Raw genomic sequence first — 17849 nt, 5'->3', positions numbered from 1 at the left:
GCCCTACAAGTTTTTAAAGCTGTTCAGCTGAGAAATCATGTCTCCAAGGTTTGAGGGTGGATGAAGGAAAGGGAGTAGTCCAATGACAGCTGTGTGTGCTCCCAGCTAGTGCTCAGAAAGTCACTCAAATTTGGCGTGTTTTAAATCCTGAGGGAAGCACGCGGCTCATGTGTGAGCACCCAAACTTTTGCCCATCTACTGTGGAGTCTCAGTGTCCTTTTAAAGCCATCAGCTGGGGAGGCAGTTCAGTGTGTGTACATGAGTGTGAGTGCGTTTTCCTCTCCTGTGCCCTGCCTCCTGTGCTCGTTACACTTCCCAGCCTTCTGATGTTGCTGAGCTCTCTGCATTAATGCTGTGTTTAATGGGATTTGCCAACTGACAGGGCGCTGCTCTTGTCCCTCCTTCTGCCCCCTTGCCTGTCAGACATGCCTGTTGTGTGAAACCAACCAAATATTTTCTCTCTCTCTCCCCTTTTTGCAGAGTTTTTTGCTGAACTCAGCACAGCGACGTGCGCTCTGGCACTGAACAGCAGCATGGCCGAACTGGTACACTACACTAGACAGGGTTTACAGTGTCTGAGACTGGAAACAAATTCGCCTTAACTGGTGCTCAAGGTGGTTAAGTACCTTGAACTTTTTTGCACTTTTGAAGCCTCAGAAACAGCCTGACTTGTTGAATCATTGGCTACAAAGCACCTGCAAGGGAAAATAAATCAAGGTGGAAGGGATCTGGTTACACTGGAAAAGCTTGGAACTGTGTTTTTAGGGTAGCGCTTTTGCTGCCTTGAAAAAGAAGAGCTGGAGGAAAGCCTCAGCGTTGATGGCACCTTCCTTTAAAGCGACAAAGTGCAATGAATTGTCTGAATGGCTCAATGTATTGATGGTCAATAAACATTTCTATTACAAATAACCAGCAGGACAATAATCACACATGAAGAAGTGCCGACAAGAAGGAAATCTGCCTCCAGAGGTTATTAGGCAACATCCCACAGTCTGCAGCAGCTGTGTGCCCAGAAGACATGTCAAAGTGGTTTTGCCAGCACGGATTCAATCTTTGGTGTCTTTGTTCTTCGGATGGCAAGCAGCAACCTCAGGAGCACCAAAGAGCATTATGTTAGAGTCAAAACAGTCAAAAGCACTCTGCCCTGCCTGCTTTCCAACCTCACCCTCTTGCCTTTTTCCGCCAGCTGCTGCCCTGAAAGTGGAGGGAAAGCCACTGCCTTCAGTGCTGCAAGTTCACTTTAAGTCATCGCTGCTTTGGTCCTCCTCCTTGCCATGCACCCGCACACACACGTGCCCTTAGCACTCAAACTGTGTTACTGAGGGTCTTGCTGGGTTTAAGCCTTGTAAGTCAAACGCAGCTGGGGTGGCAACATGAGCCGGTGTGGTTGGAAACAGCTCTGCCTGTCTCCTGTGGTGGAGGGACGTCACTCACGCGCAGGACTCCTTGTCCGGTTTTTTTTTGGCCTTTTGATGGGTGGGGGTGGAGAGCTCTACTGGGTCACTGGGATTGCTTGGATGTTGTTCTGAGTCTGAGAGCCTACATGGGCAGGAATTGCTTCTGTTTAAGGAAAGACTAAGTGGCTGAATGTGGAACATAAGACAAATTTTGCATTTGGATATTTGCCTGTGACTGCTGGTCTCGGTAAATGTCTAAGAGCAGGATTTGGTACCAAAGTAGGACATCCTTCCTGTGGGAGACAGGGCACGTGCTCTTTCTCAACTACAGGATGGGCCCAGTGACTTGGAAATCTGTCACAAGAAGGTGAAAGGGAATCATTAGCTGTTCACAAGCATTTTTTCCTTGTCAGGAGCTACATTTTTGAAATTGTGATTGTGCAGGTGACAGTAACAGTGAAGGCAGCATCCTCAGCGTCTGTGTATTCAGGAAGAGGACACCCTTCTCCACCCAAGGGTTTCCTGTTTGGTGACAGCAGCGTCCTACCGTCCTTATATCCAATACTGTGCCTTAGCCCCCTGGTCCCCTTTCACATCCCTCGCCCTATCTCTGACAGGCCTGTGGGAGCGGCAAAGAGAAGGATGCTATCCCAAAATTATTGGGGGGAAGAATTAGCTCCCTTGTCCACATACTTTCCAGATGGAGGGACAGGTCTGCACGTGTGCAGTGGTCCCCGCTTTGTAAAACACCTGCTCAGGGGTTTTGAGGCTCATGAAAAGAGACAGTAAATAGATGCCAGAAAAAGGTCTGTGTTTCCAACAGTAGTTTCTGTAGAAATGGCTCCAGGGAAGCCTGTAGTCATTTTGCCCCTGGGAGGAGCTGGCAGGAGCGTGCTGTGACTCTGCCCTAGTCCCAAGCACAAGGGAGCTCTGCTCTCCTGTCCCCTCCCCTGGCAGCACAGGACTCCCGGGACCCTGCCTGGGTCTTTCTGCACCTTGCAGGGACTGCCCTTTTATGTGCACTTTAGTAAAAGCCTTAGTGCGTTTCAGGGATAAGCTGTCCTAACCAGTGGAAGGAAGGTCCATGTCCCCACCTCCCCGTTTTCCCTATCAAACTTTACTTGCACTCCTTCTCCCTGGGGGACCAACTGCTCTGAGTAAGGCAGGGAAGAGAGGGGCTCGGCATGAACTGTTCTGGTCTCAGGAAGCACGGGGATGGCCCACCGGCCTGAAGGCTGACGTGCCTGATGTGCACTTCGGAGCTCAGTTGCAGACCACTGGGTCAATGCCGCCCTCTGACTTTGTCTTCACTTACACCTATGTTCAGGATCCCCAGCTGAGGAGGAGGAAGGAAGGAAACAAGCTTTATTGAACCTGAAAACCGCTGTGGGAGTCTGCAAGAACCGCAGCAGAGTGTCAGGGGAAAGTGTAAGGTGAAGCAGGGACAGGGGTCCCCCCAGAACTTTCATTTGCCCACACCCATCTCCCTCCCTGCTGCCAGGCCAGGTTCCCATCGGAGAGGCACTTGCTCACAGCTTGCCCCCCCCAGGGGGACCTCCTGCTGCCACTGCCCCCATCCTGCATCCAGCTTGGTGCAGCCCGTGGGTGTACCAGGTCCTGTCCTTTTCTGCCTTTTGGGCAGTTTGCTGCCCAGATAGCGATAATCTGCTGCCCTGCTCCCAGGAACGTTCATCGGGCGAGCAAAGTCGGTAGGAAGACCCCCGGCAGGTGAACTACTGGCATTTGCTTCTTTGCACTTGGGAAAAGGCAGCCTGTGCTCGGCCACCCTGCAGAGGTGGTCTTGCAAGGGCTGCTCCCCTGCTCCCAGGGCCAGCTCCCCTGGGCTTCAGAGAGAACCAGATCACGGGCAGTTTGTCTCGCAGGCGTGTGGGGAGCTATTTGGGGGCACTCATTTCAAAAGCCATCTGTGGAAGCATCCGTATCAGGCTACATAGCAGGAAGCTATGTTTTGTTTCAGGTCACGGAGAAGACTGTTTAAATAATAGGTAATTGTTAAAAAGCCATCGTGTTTCAACCTTGAGCCAGGTCAGAGGCCTGCAAAGGGTTAGGAAAGATGCTCATCGTTTTCACTTGGGTCTGTTCAGGCCTTTAAAAAAAAAAACAAAAAAACAAAACAAAACCAAATAAAAAGCCAAACCAACCCAAACCAAAACGTAACAGTAGAGGAAGTAGCATTTGCCACGAGGAAAGAAAACAATGAATTCAAGGAAAAAGAGGTGATGGTTGAGTCCCAGGAGGAGAGGAGGCAGCTCTGGTGGCAAAGCAGCATCATTTCCATGCCATATTTACTTAGGAGAAGTAATACATGTGTTGAAATTGTCAAATGTTCTGTTTTTAAGATGCCATTTATTTAATAGTTGAAAACACCACTTCCATGGAGATAGAGATCTCTTCTGTAACTGATAGTCAAAGTCTGACTGCAATGTTCTTGATTTTGGTTTTGTCCTCTACCCTCCCTCTTGGTTCCCATTATCAATCTGTACACCTTAAACTTATTTTGGTGGTGTATGTCCCTCTTGTAAATAACTTTTTCTGCCCTGTGTGTGACGGAGTTTCCAAGATGGTCAATTCATTCATGTGGGGAAATAAACAATAAATGAAGTAGCCGATGTGTTATGAGTTGTTACAGGAGTTCTTGTCTTCTCAGCTCCTTGTAGAGAAACTGTAATTTGCCTTTTCTCTCTGAATGGTCTTACTGTTTCCCTTCTGAATGAGGTTTAAATATGAATTTCTGCACAAGAAGTCTCTGTTTCAATGACTCCCCTGTTTATCACCCCTTGCCCTTTCCTTTAGGAAGAAGAACGGGTGTAAATCCAGCTGCTCAGAGTGGCAGGAGGGTCACAACTCAAGACGTCTGCCTCCTGTCCACTTGAAGCCCATTCAGGGAAGACTGTGCTGGTGTCAGCCGCTGACGGCCACCAGAGCCTGGCTCTGAGCTGACAGGAGAACCCCACGGGTTGGTTTCACGCAGCCAAGTTTACCAGGCCTGTTTCCCATCACCTCTGTTTCCCCCGCAGGACTCCATTTGCCCAGAACACTTTTGCTTTGCCCGGTCACCAGCCGGTCTCCTCACAGAGAGACATATCCTCGGTTAGAAGGCACCACCCTGGCTTCGCAGACACTCCTGCGTCTGACACACTCCCAGCCCTGCTCTCCCACCCGCCCCAGTCGTACTTAACAGGCGGTTTTCTTACCCGGCCCTGAGCACAGAAATTGTTGGCTGCCACGGGTAACTCTCTTCAACTCACCAATTCTTCTTCCCCCCTTCTTTGCTTCTGAGTGTCCTCCATCCAGACAGGCCCCTCATGGAATGAGACAGGAGGTTGGAGACTGCTGAAATCAGCCAGGCACACTACCCCTGCTCTCGCTGCCTCATCCTGCAGGAGCAGGAGTGCTGGTCCTGGACTAGCCCCCAGATTGTGAGAAAGGCTTGCTCACGGACAGAGTGTGAAGAGGACAAAGTCTTTGAAGCAAAGATGCATTAATGAAAACAAAATGATTGAGTTAGCTGTTGTGTGACTCTCAAGAAAGAGCACACCTGTTACAAGAGTTCAGGCATTTTAAGCCTTCTCCTCAGGGACCTGGTTCCCTGTCCCCTTTTCCCATTGCTCTGGTACTTCAGCGTGTACACTCTTAGCCTGTCACAGCACACCCCATTCCCCCAGCAACTAACTCCACATATATAACACCCCCCCTTTTCCACAAAAATGGCTACAACACACAACATGGCTGAAGCAAAATCCCCGAGTCATTTCTCACAGCATGATCTGTGTCTCTGCAAGCTCTTGAAATAGAGTGTTCTCACGACATCGGTCTGGAGCAGCATGGAGCTTGCCTCCAAATCATACAAGATGAGTTGATACTGATGTGGGAAGCAGTTTTCAAAGTAGAAAAAAAATAAATCAATATTTTGATTTCATAATCCCATTGCAAAGCAAAAAGCAGCTGTGCCTAAAAATCACGGCTCTCCCTCTGGCCGAGCGGCCAGGCCTCCTCAGGACACTTATCTCCCAACCAACCTCCCAAGCCAGCAGTCTCCTGTGCGTGCTGAGGAGCCCTCCCCCAGGCAGACTGTGGGCATCAAAAGACCCAGCAAGGCCCCAGGGCCCAAGGGAGGCCTGAAGGTGGAGAGTGACCCTGCTCCTTTGGAGGTCAGAGACCAGTCTTCCCGAGACAAGCCAAAAGTCAAAAGGAAAGTGAAGCCAAAATCCAGCGACAGAGGCGACGCGAAGGCGGCACTGCAAGAGCCCCCTGAGAACAGAAAGCACAAGAGCTCCCACCAGAGCCATGCCAAACCCTTGTTGGACCCCAAGCTCAGGAGAGAGGTTTTGCTTGGCGGTGCCCAGGAGCATCTCGCTCTCAGTCCCCTTCCTCAAAGCCAGGGCACAACCCCCACCAGGACTAGCAGCCACAGGCCTGCTGTTGTGGCCAGAGAGGACTTTCACAAGGAGAAACTTCCCTTGCCTATGAGGGAGAAGACGTTGCTCTCGCCAGTGACGGACCCCCCTGTGCCTCAGTCCCTCATGGTGAAAATAGACCTCCCTCTCCTGTCCAGAGTCCCGCAGCCCCCTGGAAAAGGCAGCCATCAGAAGAGAGCAGAGGCCAAGGAGCTCCCTGGTGCAAGGAAGCAGGATCTGGAGAGGAAAACCACAGACGCTCCTGACAAGTCCCTTCGGAAGAGGAAGGTGAGAGGTAGAGGTGGAGGTGGGTTGGGTTTGTACGAGGACCGAGGTGGTGTTTGAAACACCCACGTGGAGAATTCATTTCCCTGGAGCTGCTGTGGTGCTAGCCAGCCCTTGATTTCCCTGAGGTGGCAGTAGCTCCCAAGTGGTTTTGGAAAGCTGACTCCCAGAGGGGACTGTGACTATCCTTCAGCCAGCTGGTTCAGCTGCACAGAGAGGTGGCTGCAGGCCTCATGGCCCATGGGTGTTCGCTGTGGACATCTCAGTGCCTGGACACCTGTGTGGTTCTCCTCATGGAGCAGGTGGCTTAGCATGTGTGGGGGAATGAGCTTGGCTCCCGCGCGGGTTTCTTTCAGTCTTGTCGTTTTCTGAGCTTCCCGTAGTTGTGGGGGAGAATTGAGAAGAGCAGGGAAATGGTGAAGAAACTGGAGAGACCCCAGCAGTGCCCCTCTTGCAGGGCAGCGAGAGAAAGGGCAGTAAATCTGTTGCTTCTGCTGTTGTCTCAAAGAGCTATCTCAGACATCTTTGGCGTGTGAGAAACGGTTGCTCACTAGCAGAATGTAAAGAGGACAAAGTCTTCGAAGCAAAGATAACAATTTATTAAAACCATACCCTCACCTCAGCTGAATTGCGTGCCTTAACAAAAGTGTCAGACCTCCCGGTATTTATGCCTTCCTGCCCCTCTTCCCGTTGGTTGGGTACTTTAGGGCTCACATTGTCCGCCATTGGTCACCCTGCCACAGGCCTCATCCCCCCCTTGCCTTCGGGAGCTGTTCCCCCCAGACGCCCCGTCCTGCCCACACCCCAGCACCAGCCTCCTCCCGCAGCCCCCGCCTGGTGTGTCAGCAAATGGCTGAAACACACAAAATGGCTGAAGCGAAAGCCCTGAGCTCATCTCCCACAATCCACCCCCTTTTTCTTATCACATTTTTTTGCTGAAGCCCATAACTTTGTTCTAATTTACATAGTATTAATTGTAGTTTTTCACCTTGTTCTTCTTTCTTCCAGTCTCTTTTCTTCAACACCGTGAGCTTCTGAGCTGCTATATCCTGGCCCGAGGATGCCATCTGCGGATTCACTGGGAGACTGGTTACTTGCATTCCTTCTGCTACACTAAAAATCAATCGTATAAAACAGGGTAAAAAGAGTAACTCAGCAAATGCACATAATAGGAAGAAGACCACCTTTTCTACCAAGCCACTCTTAAAAGGCTATCCCACCAGCTGGTGTCTATCACAGGCTTCCATTTTTGCACTGGGACGTGTAATTTTCTGATGTTTGTTGCTGTATTTCTTACAGCTTGTCCGTTATCATCAATTTTAAGACAACACTCTGAGGTATTAAATTTGCCACATACTCCACCTTCTTCTGCTAGCAGGTAGCCTAATGCTAATCTATTTTGGTATATTGCCGATGTCATTTGTGTTTGTTGAATTGTTAATAATTCTGAGACTGAGGCTGTCTGATTCGTAATCAATAACCGCTTGTAATTGGGTTGATAATTAGGTTACAAGTACCACTTGTAACCTAATTATCCTATTTAACATATAAACAAGTGTTCGATATCCCCAGCAACAATCTTGTGTCCATGTCGCCAGTCTGCAAGTTTCTATCATATGCTGAGGGGGCCATTCATTCTTCCCCCATTTTTGAGTTCCTCATATCTGAATAGACAACTGTTTCCTTCTTATTAGCTCATCATCTAATTGAGCTCCCAGCCCAGCTGCCCGCGTTTGAGACAAGAAGAAAAAACTTAGCTGTTTTGCTCTGCACTTCAGCTTTCAAAACCTGAGGGGTTTTTTTCCCCCCCTTTCTTCCTGTTCCAGAGGGAGATGGAGAAGGAGATTGATAGGAAGAAAATTAAATCAGAAAAAGAAACAAGATCTTTGCAGTCTTCAGCTAACAAAGACTAGCTGTTGGCTTAGCCGTTGTGCTCCTTAATTTCTCCATGCTTGGGAAAAGTGTGAATGGTACTGAGCCTCACTAGCAGTCAGGTAAGAAGCCAAGTTTGCGTTTCCATTATTGGAGGGGGTGCTGGGGAAGAAGGTAGGACGAGCTGGAGAACCTGGAGTATGATCTGTGCCTGGGACAAATAAAGGTTTTGTCTTGAAATGTAGGAGAGCCAGGCTTTGGAATTGGTTTAGACGTGTCTCTCTAACCAGCTTTGTCTCTGCTCTGTGGTTTTTCAGGGATGTGTAGGGGATGTCACAAATCCTTTCCCAGTGCCTTCTGTGCCAAATGGTACCTCCAAGTCGAGCAGACCTCAACTCAACTTTGAAAAGTAAGTTCTCTGTTTTACAGCCCTCAAGTACTTTCTGAAGACTCCAGGCAAGACTGGCCCTGCAGCCACCCTGGCTTCTGCTTCTTAATGAGCCTTTCTTTTGGGAGGAAAGAGAGAGGAAGAGTTGTCTGAGACGTCCTTGTACTGCCTTCTTTTGGGTGGGACTTAGCCCACCCACCAGACTGCAGAGGTCTCATTGGAAGGGTTCTTGGTTTGAGGGAAGCTACTCTGGAAATGCAGTACTTTTTAACTCTGAGAGGAGGTTTCTTGTGCCTGCCTCCAAGGGGCGGGTTTTGATGTGTCTGATTCTTGACAAGTGGCAGGGTTCTCTGTGACAAGGTGTTTGTCACATGAGAGGGCATGACTCTGACTTGCTCGTTTTGTTAGCACACAGGTGGCTGTGTGCCATTTGCACAGTGAGTAGATGATCCCAGTGCACAGAAATGCGTGTCTTGATCGAGACCAAGGCCTGTAGAAGTCTTGGTGACCATATCTCTTGTAAGCAAATAACTTGAATGTAGACTGAGATGAGTGTGTGGTACTGCAAAGTATACTGTATGTTTCAAATAAGATGTAGTTGTGGTGTTGTACTTGAGGAAGGGTAGGAGATGACATAATTACTGTCTTCCCATGGGAGCAAATAAGTGAACTTCGCCTCACAGTAGCCTAATCCTAGGAGGGTCATGACTCAAGACCCATCTGCCTCCTGTCCACCCGAAACGCATTCAGGGAAGACTGTGCTGGTGTCAGCCGCTGACGGCCACCAGAGCCTGGCTCTGAGCGCTCGCTGACTGGAACACCCCACGGGTTGGTTTCATGCAGCCAAACAAGTTAAACCAGAAGGCGAGGAGACAGGGCACAGAAATGGTGGTTGAAGGGTACTGCTCTGCCTTTGCCACAAAGGTTTTGCAGGGCTCAGAGCTGGAGAAGGTCTGCTGAGGTCTGGTCCATGGATACAGACTAGACAGGAGGAGCTGCCTATGTGAATACAGCTATAGATATATATATATATATATATGTAAACTAAAACACGAGTTTTGACTTGGTCATCTTCAAGTTCTTCAGATGAAAGCAACGTTGATCAGAATTATAAAGATGAAATTAAAAGAAGCTGCCTGGGGAGGGGGAACTTCTTGTTTTGCTGAGATGTCTCACCCTCCTGTGTGCTCTGCTCACACGCAGTTGCACAAGCACAGCCCCTGGTGCAGCTTCGCTCAGAGGGGAGGGTCGATGCGGCTGTGCAATTTGTGATTGTGCCACGCATCTGCCTTGGCATGGGGTTGCATTTCTCAAAATATTCAGCCACACAAACTTGTTACTCATTTTGCCACCTTTTGAGGGAAGATAGGAAAATGTTGTGTTTCAAGTTTTTGACCTTGAAGTTTGAAATTCAGGTGTCCCTCCTGATGAGCGTGTGATGCTGGGATTCTTCTGTCAGTCCTACTTTGGCAAAATATTCAAGCATGTTTCCAAAATCACATTGATTTTGCCTGGGGTTGGGTGTGTTTTACTGGGCCAAGCTCTGGATTCCTGGTAGGTAGGGATTTTCCTTTTTTCCTCTCTCCTCGTGACTGCACAACCCCTGTCTCTTGCTTTATAACATGAAAAAGAAGACAGAATTTGTCCTTTGTTGTACTGGTTCTTTTTGTATGACAGCTTTGACCTTCCTTCAGTGAGGATAACTTTAATGAAGGTAGGTAATTAACCTTCTGCTCAAAGCCACTCATGGGTGGGTGTGAATTGGCACCACACATGGGAATCTCAGCCCAAGCCCAAGGGGCTGGAGCTGGCAGTGCCCCAACTAACGACTCCAGCAGGGCTGTGCTGGGTGTTTCTGTGGCCACGAGCTTTACAGAGCAGGGCAAGCGTATGCCCACATCATCTTTCCTTTTTTCCCCTGGGACAGGCTGTGGTGGAGGGAGTGTTGGCATGCCTCGGAGCGGGGCTGGTGCCGAGGCGAAAGGGGCTTCGCCTGAAAGCTGGAGTGTGTGTGTGTGCAGGCACACAGGCAGGAAAAGGCAATGTGTGGAGCAGCTCCTCAGGGGAGCCTGAAGTTGTAGAGCTTTGGTGGTAACTGGATAAGGAGGATGATGGTTCCCTGGCCTCGGGGTGCTCCGGCCACCCACGGCAGGTGGGGAGTGATGAAAAAGCAAGGGAACTTCAGCTAGGGTGAAGCTGAGCCAGGAGTGAGGGCCTGGGAAAGAAGAGGGGAGAGAGACATGGAGGTCTCTTGCAGGTGAAAGAAAGACCTCGGGAACCAAATGTCAGTAGCGAGAGCGGCCAGGAAATGTGTGTAGGGGAAGATAATTTGCTTAGGATTCTTGGCCCCAATCAAGTCTGACCCGTCAAGCAAATGAAGACACAAAAAAGTTTCTTGTTGGCTACTGAACCAGAGCCAAGCCTCACTGCCACTTCCAGGAACAACTATAACTGCAGAGTTGCCTGCTTCGAGTATTAATTTTCAGGACCATGAATTTAATAAGCATCAGAGCAATTCTCCCGTGGGATGCTGCCAGGCACAGGGGTGCTTCAGGAGCCAGGTGGGCAGCTGTAGCCGCGACTGCGTTCTCCTCATCACAGCCCAGTGCCTGTGTCAGCGTGTCTCTGTCAGGACGCTGGTCGCCGCGTCACCTAACGCAGGTTGTGTGTGCTTGTCGAAAGATCTGTCACCCTTTCGGTGGAACACTTAGGGCAGGTGTGTATTTGCATGGGCTTTTTGCTTAAAGTGATGGAACACGATAAGCCCTGCAGCCCAGAGATGTCAGGTGGCAGTAATGGCACAGCTGCCTGTTGGCTTTTGTGTGTGTGTGTGTGTGTGCTGGAAGAGCTTTAAAATGAAACTGTCTGGAGTTGGAGGAATTGCCTTAAAATGACATGAAATGGCAGCAACACCAATCTTGCTGACAGCCAGGAAAGAATGACAAGTATGAGTTTCATCTCCTGGCTAGGAGCTGGAACTTCATTTGCTGCCAGATCCAGTGGAGAGAACATGCAAAGGTGTAGAAAACCTTTGAAACAGGTGTGGGAAAAGCAGCCAGCAAAAAATTTAAGTGGAGCATCTGGAGTAAAGGACTTGGGTTTGCAAAAATGTGCCCTGCAGCAATGTTGATGGTAGTTTTAAAAGCAGTTTCAGCATAGATGAAGATAGAGAGCCCTGTTTAACTGTGGGAGTGACCTGAAGTTAGGGACTTTCCAGGCGTTTGTTCTCATTAAGCTTCAGCAGGTGAATTGGCTGAGTCTTTATTTCCTGATGATGACTTGTTTGTAAAATGAATCTCAGTGTCCTTTGGTGTTGGAGCCGTGGTCCCATCACACAGGATCAGGCTGAGCATCCTGCAGCTGTCTCTGCAGACAGAGCAGGGGAAGTGCAGTGAAGGAGTTCAAGGCCACCACTTCTGTGTCTCAGGGTGGGTCAGGGCAGTTACGTTGGGCTGGAGCTGTTGGGAGCTGCACACTCAGTGCTGCATTCCCAGCTCTCCATTTTGTTAAAAGATAATCCTCGATTTACTCAGGAGCTTTGCAGAGCCGACCAGGCCTGCCCCCCGCTCCTCAGTGTTTGCTCTTTGTAGACATCCTTGCCCCTTGATGTGAATGTTCTCATGCAGCTCCTTTCCAACTCCTGGGACAGGCAGAATCCCACCAGAGTGAAGATGTTGTTGCAAGTGGAGGTTAGACACAAACTGGGGACAGAATGTGCAGGCAGAGGGCAGGAAGGCAGCCTGATATGAAGTAGGTGCACACAAAAGTTGGGAGCAGCAGAGCCATTGTTGTGGCCATGCAGAACATCTGGAAGGTTGATCAGGACTGGTTTTGGAGCCCCTCTGAGCATGTCGCAGATCAAGCAAAACTTGATCAGAAAGAAGACTGTATTGCTTTAAGAGTAAGATTGTTTCGAGCCGGCCGGACAGGAGAGAAAACCACGGTGTGTGTCTGTGAAGGTCAGGCTGGAAAACCGCCTGGAGGAGTGTGTGCAGAGAGAGGTGGCTGAAGACACTCACGTTGGTGAGAATGGGAGTGCTCTCCTGTTTGGGCAGACAGCTCAGAAACCAGGTCTGTGTGTGCAGCTGTGTGTGTGTGAATAAACTGCTTGTGCTGCTGCTGCTGCTGCTTGTTGCACACAATTGCGTCCTGATGGGTCATCACTGCCAGCCATCTCCTGCAACGTCCTGGGGATCTGCCAGCAGTGTTGCTGCTGGGCTGTCTGCATCTCCACTGCTGCACGGGAGTGTGGTTGGATGGAGCACAGAGAAAGAGGCGGTTTGGCCCCAGGGCTGGTTCCAGCGTCTGCTGCCAGTCCTGCTGGCAGCAATTGTGCTTTCGTTTAATCATCTTTCCACTTCTCTAAGAAAAGAAGTGTCTCAGCAGGTCAGGAGCAAGAGAAGTTCCTCTGTTTTGGTGAATCAGTTGCTTCCAACATGTTCAGTCTCCCCCGCCCGCATCCCTGCATGCAGCATCGATACTGGCATCACTGCCCCCAGATCCTACCCATCCAAACAGAGATCTTGGAGACAGGGACGGGATCCCTCCTGCACCGGGCTGGGGCCAGAGTGGCCTCCTGCTTCCCTGCAGCAGCCCGAGGCCGCGGGTCCGTTGCCGGTGGCATCCCCGGGGCGTGCGCAGAGCCCCTGCCAAGGCCGGGCTGTTTGCTGGCTGCATCCCCCGCTGCGGGTGGGCATCTCCAGGGAATTGTTTTCTCTCAGCCCATGTGCCAGCCAGGAGGAAACAGTCTTCCTGACGGGACTAAGGGCATGCATATATTTTGTTTGCCTTTTAAAATAGGCAAGTAGACCTTCTAAAATCTTGTGTCCCCATGCAAATGTTTTAGCAGGACGTCTAATCCAAACAGCTTTGCGGCAAGCTCGGCTCTATTGGGAGTGAGGGGCTTTTGGGGAAGAGCAATATTCAAAAGTAATCAAAGTTGTCAAAGTATGACCAAATTCTCACAGTCCTCTTTGAATGTGAATAAGGTATGAATTTAAGATTATTTTGAGAGGATGCATTTGCAAACGTGAAATAAACACCACTACACAGAAGAACCTTGCATCCTCACGGTGTTACAGCATGTCCTGAATTAACACATTGAGGTGCTGGAGCGGGTCCAGAGAAGGGCAACAAAGCTGGTGAGGGGTCTGGAGACTAACTCTCATGAGGACAGGCTGGGGGTGTTCAGCCTGGAGAAGAGGAGGCTGAGGGGAGACCTTCTCGCTCTCTCCAACTCCCTGAAAGGAGGGTGTAGCCAGGGGGGGTCGGTCTCTTCTCCCAAGTCACAGGCGATGGGACAAGAGGAAACGGCCTCAAGTGGCACCAGAGGAGGTTCAGGTTGGATTAGGAAAATGTTTACATGGAAAGGGTTATCAAGCCTTGGAATGGGCTGCCCAGGGAAGTGGTTGAGTGTCCTTGAAGATGTTCAAAAGATGGGTTGACATGGTGTTGGACATGGTTTAGTGATGTTTTTTTTGTCAGAGTTAGGCTCCTGGTTGGACTAGATGGTCTTGAAGGTCCCTTCCAACCTAGATGATTCTATGATTCTATGAAATACAATCAGAGAGGACTACTTGAATGTGGTGATCAGAAATCTAACTGAAGGGGTTAGAAATGTAACCGGGGGGCAGCAGGAGAGCTGAGACGGGGAGGTGGCGTGTCCCAGAAGCTGGGGCAGCGGTGGGGTGGCTCTTAAGCCCTGGCTGTCCAGACACAACTGAAGATACGTGGCCATGGGGGGGGGGGGCGGGAGAAGCTGGGGCAGCGGTGGGGTGGCTCTTAAGCCCTGGCTGTCCAGACACAACTGAAGATACGTGGCAGGGGGGGGGGGGCTGGTCAGTCCATGGTCTGGTCTTGTTCCTCCTGAAAGCCCATGGCACATTGCAGATCAGCAGGCTGGAAACTTTGCTGTGAGGAACTGGGAGTCTTACAAGAGGATTTTTCCTTTGTGTTTAAAGGAGGTACTAAGAGACATCTTTGGGCTAATTATTTTTATGGGTGAGTTCAAGGCTATTAGGTGCAGGAAAAACGCCATTAGTAGAAGGGGTAACAGTTCCACATTTGGGATCAGATGTGCATGGTGTTTGGGCGCAATGAGTTCTTGACCCTGACTGTTTAAAGACTTTGCTACCGCAAATCCCGAGTGCAGTTTGAAATGGGAAGGTGCAGTGGGAGTGAGGGAGGGGTGCCTCGCCACGGGGAACAGGGTGGGCTGCTCTCCTCCCTCAGCCTGGGGAGGTTCCTTCTTTGCCATCACCAGCTTGTTGCTGGTACTGGAAGAAAAAAAATGAGTTTGCTGGTGTTAAATCACACCGGAGTTATATGCAGGGAAGTCATTAGCTTGGTGCCACAGTAATCCTATAATCCTATCATTTTTTTTAAAATGTACTTTGACATCACTGTCACGTTTCCAGCAATAGTGTTTCTAGAGACAGTTCTGCACAAAGTATTTGTAGCTCTGGTGCCATCTAAGCTTAATAATGTGGATACGGGCAACAGGGTTGTTCCTTGCACATCTTTTTCCCAGCTTTCTTGCCAGCCGTTAACCGTCCGCCTCCCGGAGCCTTCGCACAGACGTTGTTGGGAGCGGTGGTGTGCGATCCAAACGCAACGGAGGTGCTCAGACCCAGCACCGTTTGCCTTCCAGCCAGAGGGGTGACAGCAGAGCTCCTCCCGCACCACAGGGAATCCCCCTGCGTTTGCTGTCACCTCATTTCCCTGCCGAGCACACACGTGGTGCCTGGAAGGTGATTGCTGTCAGGGTGGGCAAGGTGCGTGGGAGTTCCTCACAGGCTGCACCCATGGGTGCTAGCACTCTCCGGTTGAGAGAAATGCTGGCAAGCAGCACTGCCAGGCTACTTGGTTTCACAGTGCATCTTACTTGGTGGAAAACTTGCCTTTTTTGGTTCCCCTGAAGTTTTCTGGTTAGCCAGGACATCCACAGAAGAACCTGTTGGGTTCCACAACAGGAACCTGCACCTCTTCTTTCCATCCCTCCTAGCCAGACCAAGAGCCATAAGGGTGACCTTGCAGCACGATATGGCTTGTGGCTGCAATGCAGGATTTTCCCTGCTGACAAAGGCTTCCTGATGAGAATTATATTCTGCAGAAACCAAAAAATACTCCATCTTGTAATGTTTCCCCACAACAGCATGCTCCAGTCATACTAAAAACAAGGTGATTTGAAGTACAAGTGCTTTATTGCAAGGTTTCATTATTTACAGTACCGTTCACTGTGTCCCTGGGGGCTACTGAAGCCCAAGCCTTCTGAACCAGAAACAAAGCTAAAATGCTGGCAACTCAACAGCAGAACATGACTGTGCCTTACGCTCCCACTGTCCTGTCTCTTCCCTACTACTGCACACAGAGAAGTTTACTGCTCCCCCGGCCACTTGGCACAACCTGGTCATGGGACACTGTGGTTGCAAAGGACTGGCAGTTGCTGGTCTGCTCAAGGAACAACAATCTGCTGTCTTTCCAGCTGGACCTTACTTGGAATTAATGGTTTCTAAACGTGTAACCAGATGCGTTTGTACACCAAATTGTCAAGTTCCTGTCTCAGTTTTTGATGTTTATTTCCAGCTCTTTTTGTTGCTGAGTCTCTTTGGTTTAGATAAGCTTTAAGTTATCGACCTGTTTTGAGGCTGGATCTTCCTGGCTCAACTGTCGTAAAAGAGCCACTACCTCTGGGATTACCACAGAGTGGCTACTGGATGCTGGAAGTGGATGTGTCATCTCCTAGAATTGCACTGAAAGGTCTTTACAGAACACCGCAACTTCTATTAGATGTTTCCATTTCATATAAAAACAGTGATTCAGAAACTTGCCTTTTGGTGGGGGTAGTTATTGAAGACTCGAGAATTCCAGCATTCCAGTGGCTAAACTCAGGTCAAAAATCTTTTCAGCTTTCTAACAAGGGGATTAGCTTGAGAAAGTACTTGGAAAGACAGTTTTCAGGCTGTGTACCTGCCATTTCCACTGCTGCCAGCAGTCCCTTGGGAGGTGGGCAGTGGACTTTGCTCATTTATCATAGTGTGCAACAGGGACATCGTTACCTTCTAAAACTCGAGATGCTTTGTCTTACAAAGCTCTTGTACAATTACAAAATGTTTGAGACTGCATTCCTGAAAATAAGTTACATTGAATGGCACTGGAGTCCTCCAGAAAAGGTGTTGCAGGCCGTTGGGTAAGGCTGAGCAGCACCAACTGCTGTGGTCTCTCCTCACCCCGTGCCGGGTTTACAGACCAGTCCCTGTAACAGTTGCCTCAAGTGATTCTGAAATTACAGCTTCTCAAAAATGGGATGATTGCAGCTCTTGGCAGGTTTTCTCCTGCGAGTTTCACTTTTAGTCCATGTATTCACAGGTTTTTCTGTATCACTATCGATAGAAAGCCACCAAAAGCTTGACAGTTGCAGAAGGTACCATTTTCACAAAGAAAATGTATTGCTTTTGTTTCGTAACCTACCATACAAAAGACGGTGTTTAAAAGCCCTACAGTGCCTCCCTTCCCATCATTCCTCTGGAATTTGGAGGAGGCAGCAGAGGTCACATGCAGTCAACAACGTTGCTGGATCCTTGTCCCACGTCCCGGATCTGGCTGCTGAGACAAGAGCACACAGCCACGCCGGCCCCTGCCCTGCAGTGTGACACAGAGCCCACCAGCTCCCACCTAAAGATGATGGCAGAGAAAAAAAAACAAAAATAAGTTCCTGTCCTTTCTGAGCAACTTGAAAGCCTTTCTTTTCTGTGTCTGAAATTCATTATACAGCCTAGTTGTATGCTCTGCACAAAAACACACTCCTTGAATCGATTCTCATTATTTGTCTGGTACATTCAGTGTGAAACCAGAACAAAGCAACCAGAAGAATGTAGATTCTTACTGAATGCAGGGAAGAGGGCAAAGGATGGGAAGAGGGAGGAGGTGGTGCCTAAATATTTAGAAGAACTACCTAGGGGCACCCCTGCATGACAGGACATACCACTCAGTTATTACCAGGAAACAACAGATAGGCTCCTCCTGCACACCATTTCTAGCATGTTGTGGTTTCATATAGGCAGATTTCACTCCCTTAGAAAGCCAAATAAAAAATTTTAAATTACCTATTGGCTATGGGATCGAACGCTTCCACTGTGTTCAGGTACGCGTTGCCGTTATGGCCTCCGACTGCAAAAATTTTACCCATCAGTGTTGCTATGCCAACACCACCCCTCGGCGTCGTCAGCTCTGCTACGTATTCCCATTTGTTACTGCGTGGGTCAAACCGCTCCACGGAGCTCAGTGGAGAGTTGTCATCGAAGCCACCTGCAAAGAATCATCACGTTATCAGGTTTTAGCCACTCCCAGTGCTGGTTGATACCCAGGACTGGCATTATCAGGCTCTTCTCAGCATTCAGGGGGCTGGTGTCCAGCTGTTTCCTTACATGAATTTTACGAGCTCCTAAAAACAAACAGCTCTCCTTGCTGTCCCCGTTACAAGCATCACCA

The 17849-nt window shown here is 49.5% G+C and overlaps 3 protein-coding genes across 10 annotated transcripts in view; 2 read left to right on the top strand and 1 right to left on the bottom strand.

Moving 5' to 3' along the window:
- The window catches only part of AFF1 (AF4/FMR2 family member 1), an 88314-nt gene extending 84262 nt beyond the window's left edge, over positions 1-4052 (top strand). For all 3 annotated transcript variants that reach the window (XM_014949884.1, XM_014949883.1, XM_014949882.1), the window contains one exon: positions 481-4052. In XM_014949884.1, coding sequence (XP_014805370.1) covers positions 481-602 — 122 coding nt within the window. In that variant the 3' untranslated portion in view covers positions 603-4052. The remainder of the gene's footprint in view (positions 1-480) is intronic.
- Positions 4027-17849, top strand: part of LOC106892543 (AF4/FMR2 family member 1-like) — a 15312-nt gene continuing 1489 nt past the window's right edge. The window contains exons 1-4 of the mRNA XM_014949807.1: positions 4027-4082; positions 4436-4508; positions 5354-6103; positions 7109-8381. Coding sequence (XP_014805293.1) covers positions 4027-4082; positions 4436-4508; positions 5354-6103; positions 7109-7138 — 909 coding nt within the window. The 3' untranslated portion in view covers positions 7139-8381. The remainder of the gene's footprint in view (positions 4083-4435; positions 4509-5353; positions 6104-7108; positions 8382-17849) is intronic.
- KLHL8 (kelch like family member 8) overlaps positions 15544-17849 on the bottom strand; it is a 22364-nt gene continuing 20058 nt past the window's right edge. For 5 of the 6 annotated variants that reach the window (XM_014949889.1, XM_014949888.1, XM_014949885.1 and 2 more), the window contains 2 exons: positions 17465-17666; positions 15544-17033 (listed from right to left, as the gene is read on the bottom strand). In XM_014949889.1, coding sequence (XP_014805375.1) covers positions 16910-17033; positions 17465-17666 — 326 coding nt within the window. In that variant the 3' untranslated portion in view covers positions 15544-16909. Of the gene's footprint in view, positions 17034-17464; positions 17667-17849 lie in introns of those variants that run through there. The other variant, XM_014949891.1, reaches the window with a different exon arrangement.

The sequence above is a fragment of the Calidris pugnax genome, unplaced genomic scaffold, assembly GCF_001431845.1.
Source record: "Calidris pugnax isolate Ruff unplaced genomic scaffold, ASM143184v1 scaffold42, whole genome shotgun sequence".
NCBI lineage: Eukaryota > Metazoa > Chordata > Aves > Charadriiformes > Scolopacidae > Calidris > Calidris pugnax.
The sequence above is the reverse complement of the archived record's forward strand: the minus strand, read 5'-3'. Positions and strand labels throughout refer to the sequence as shown.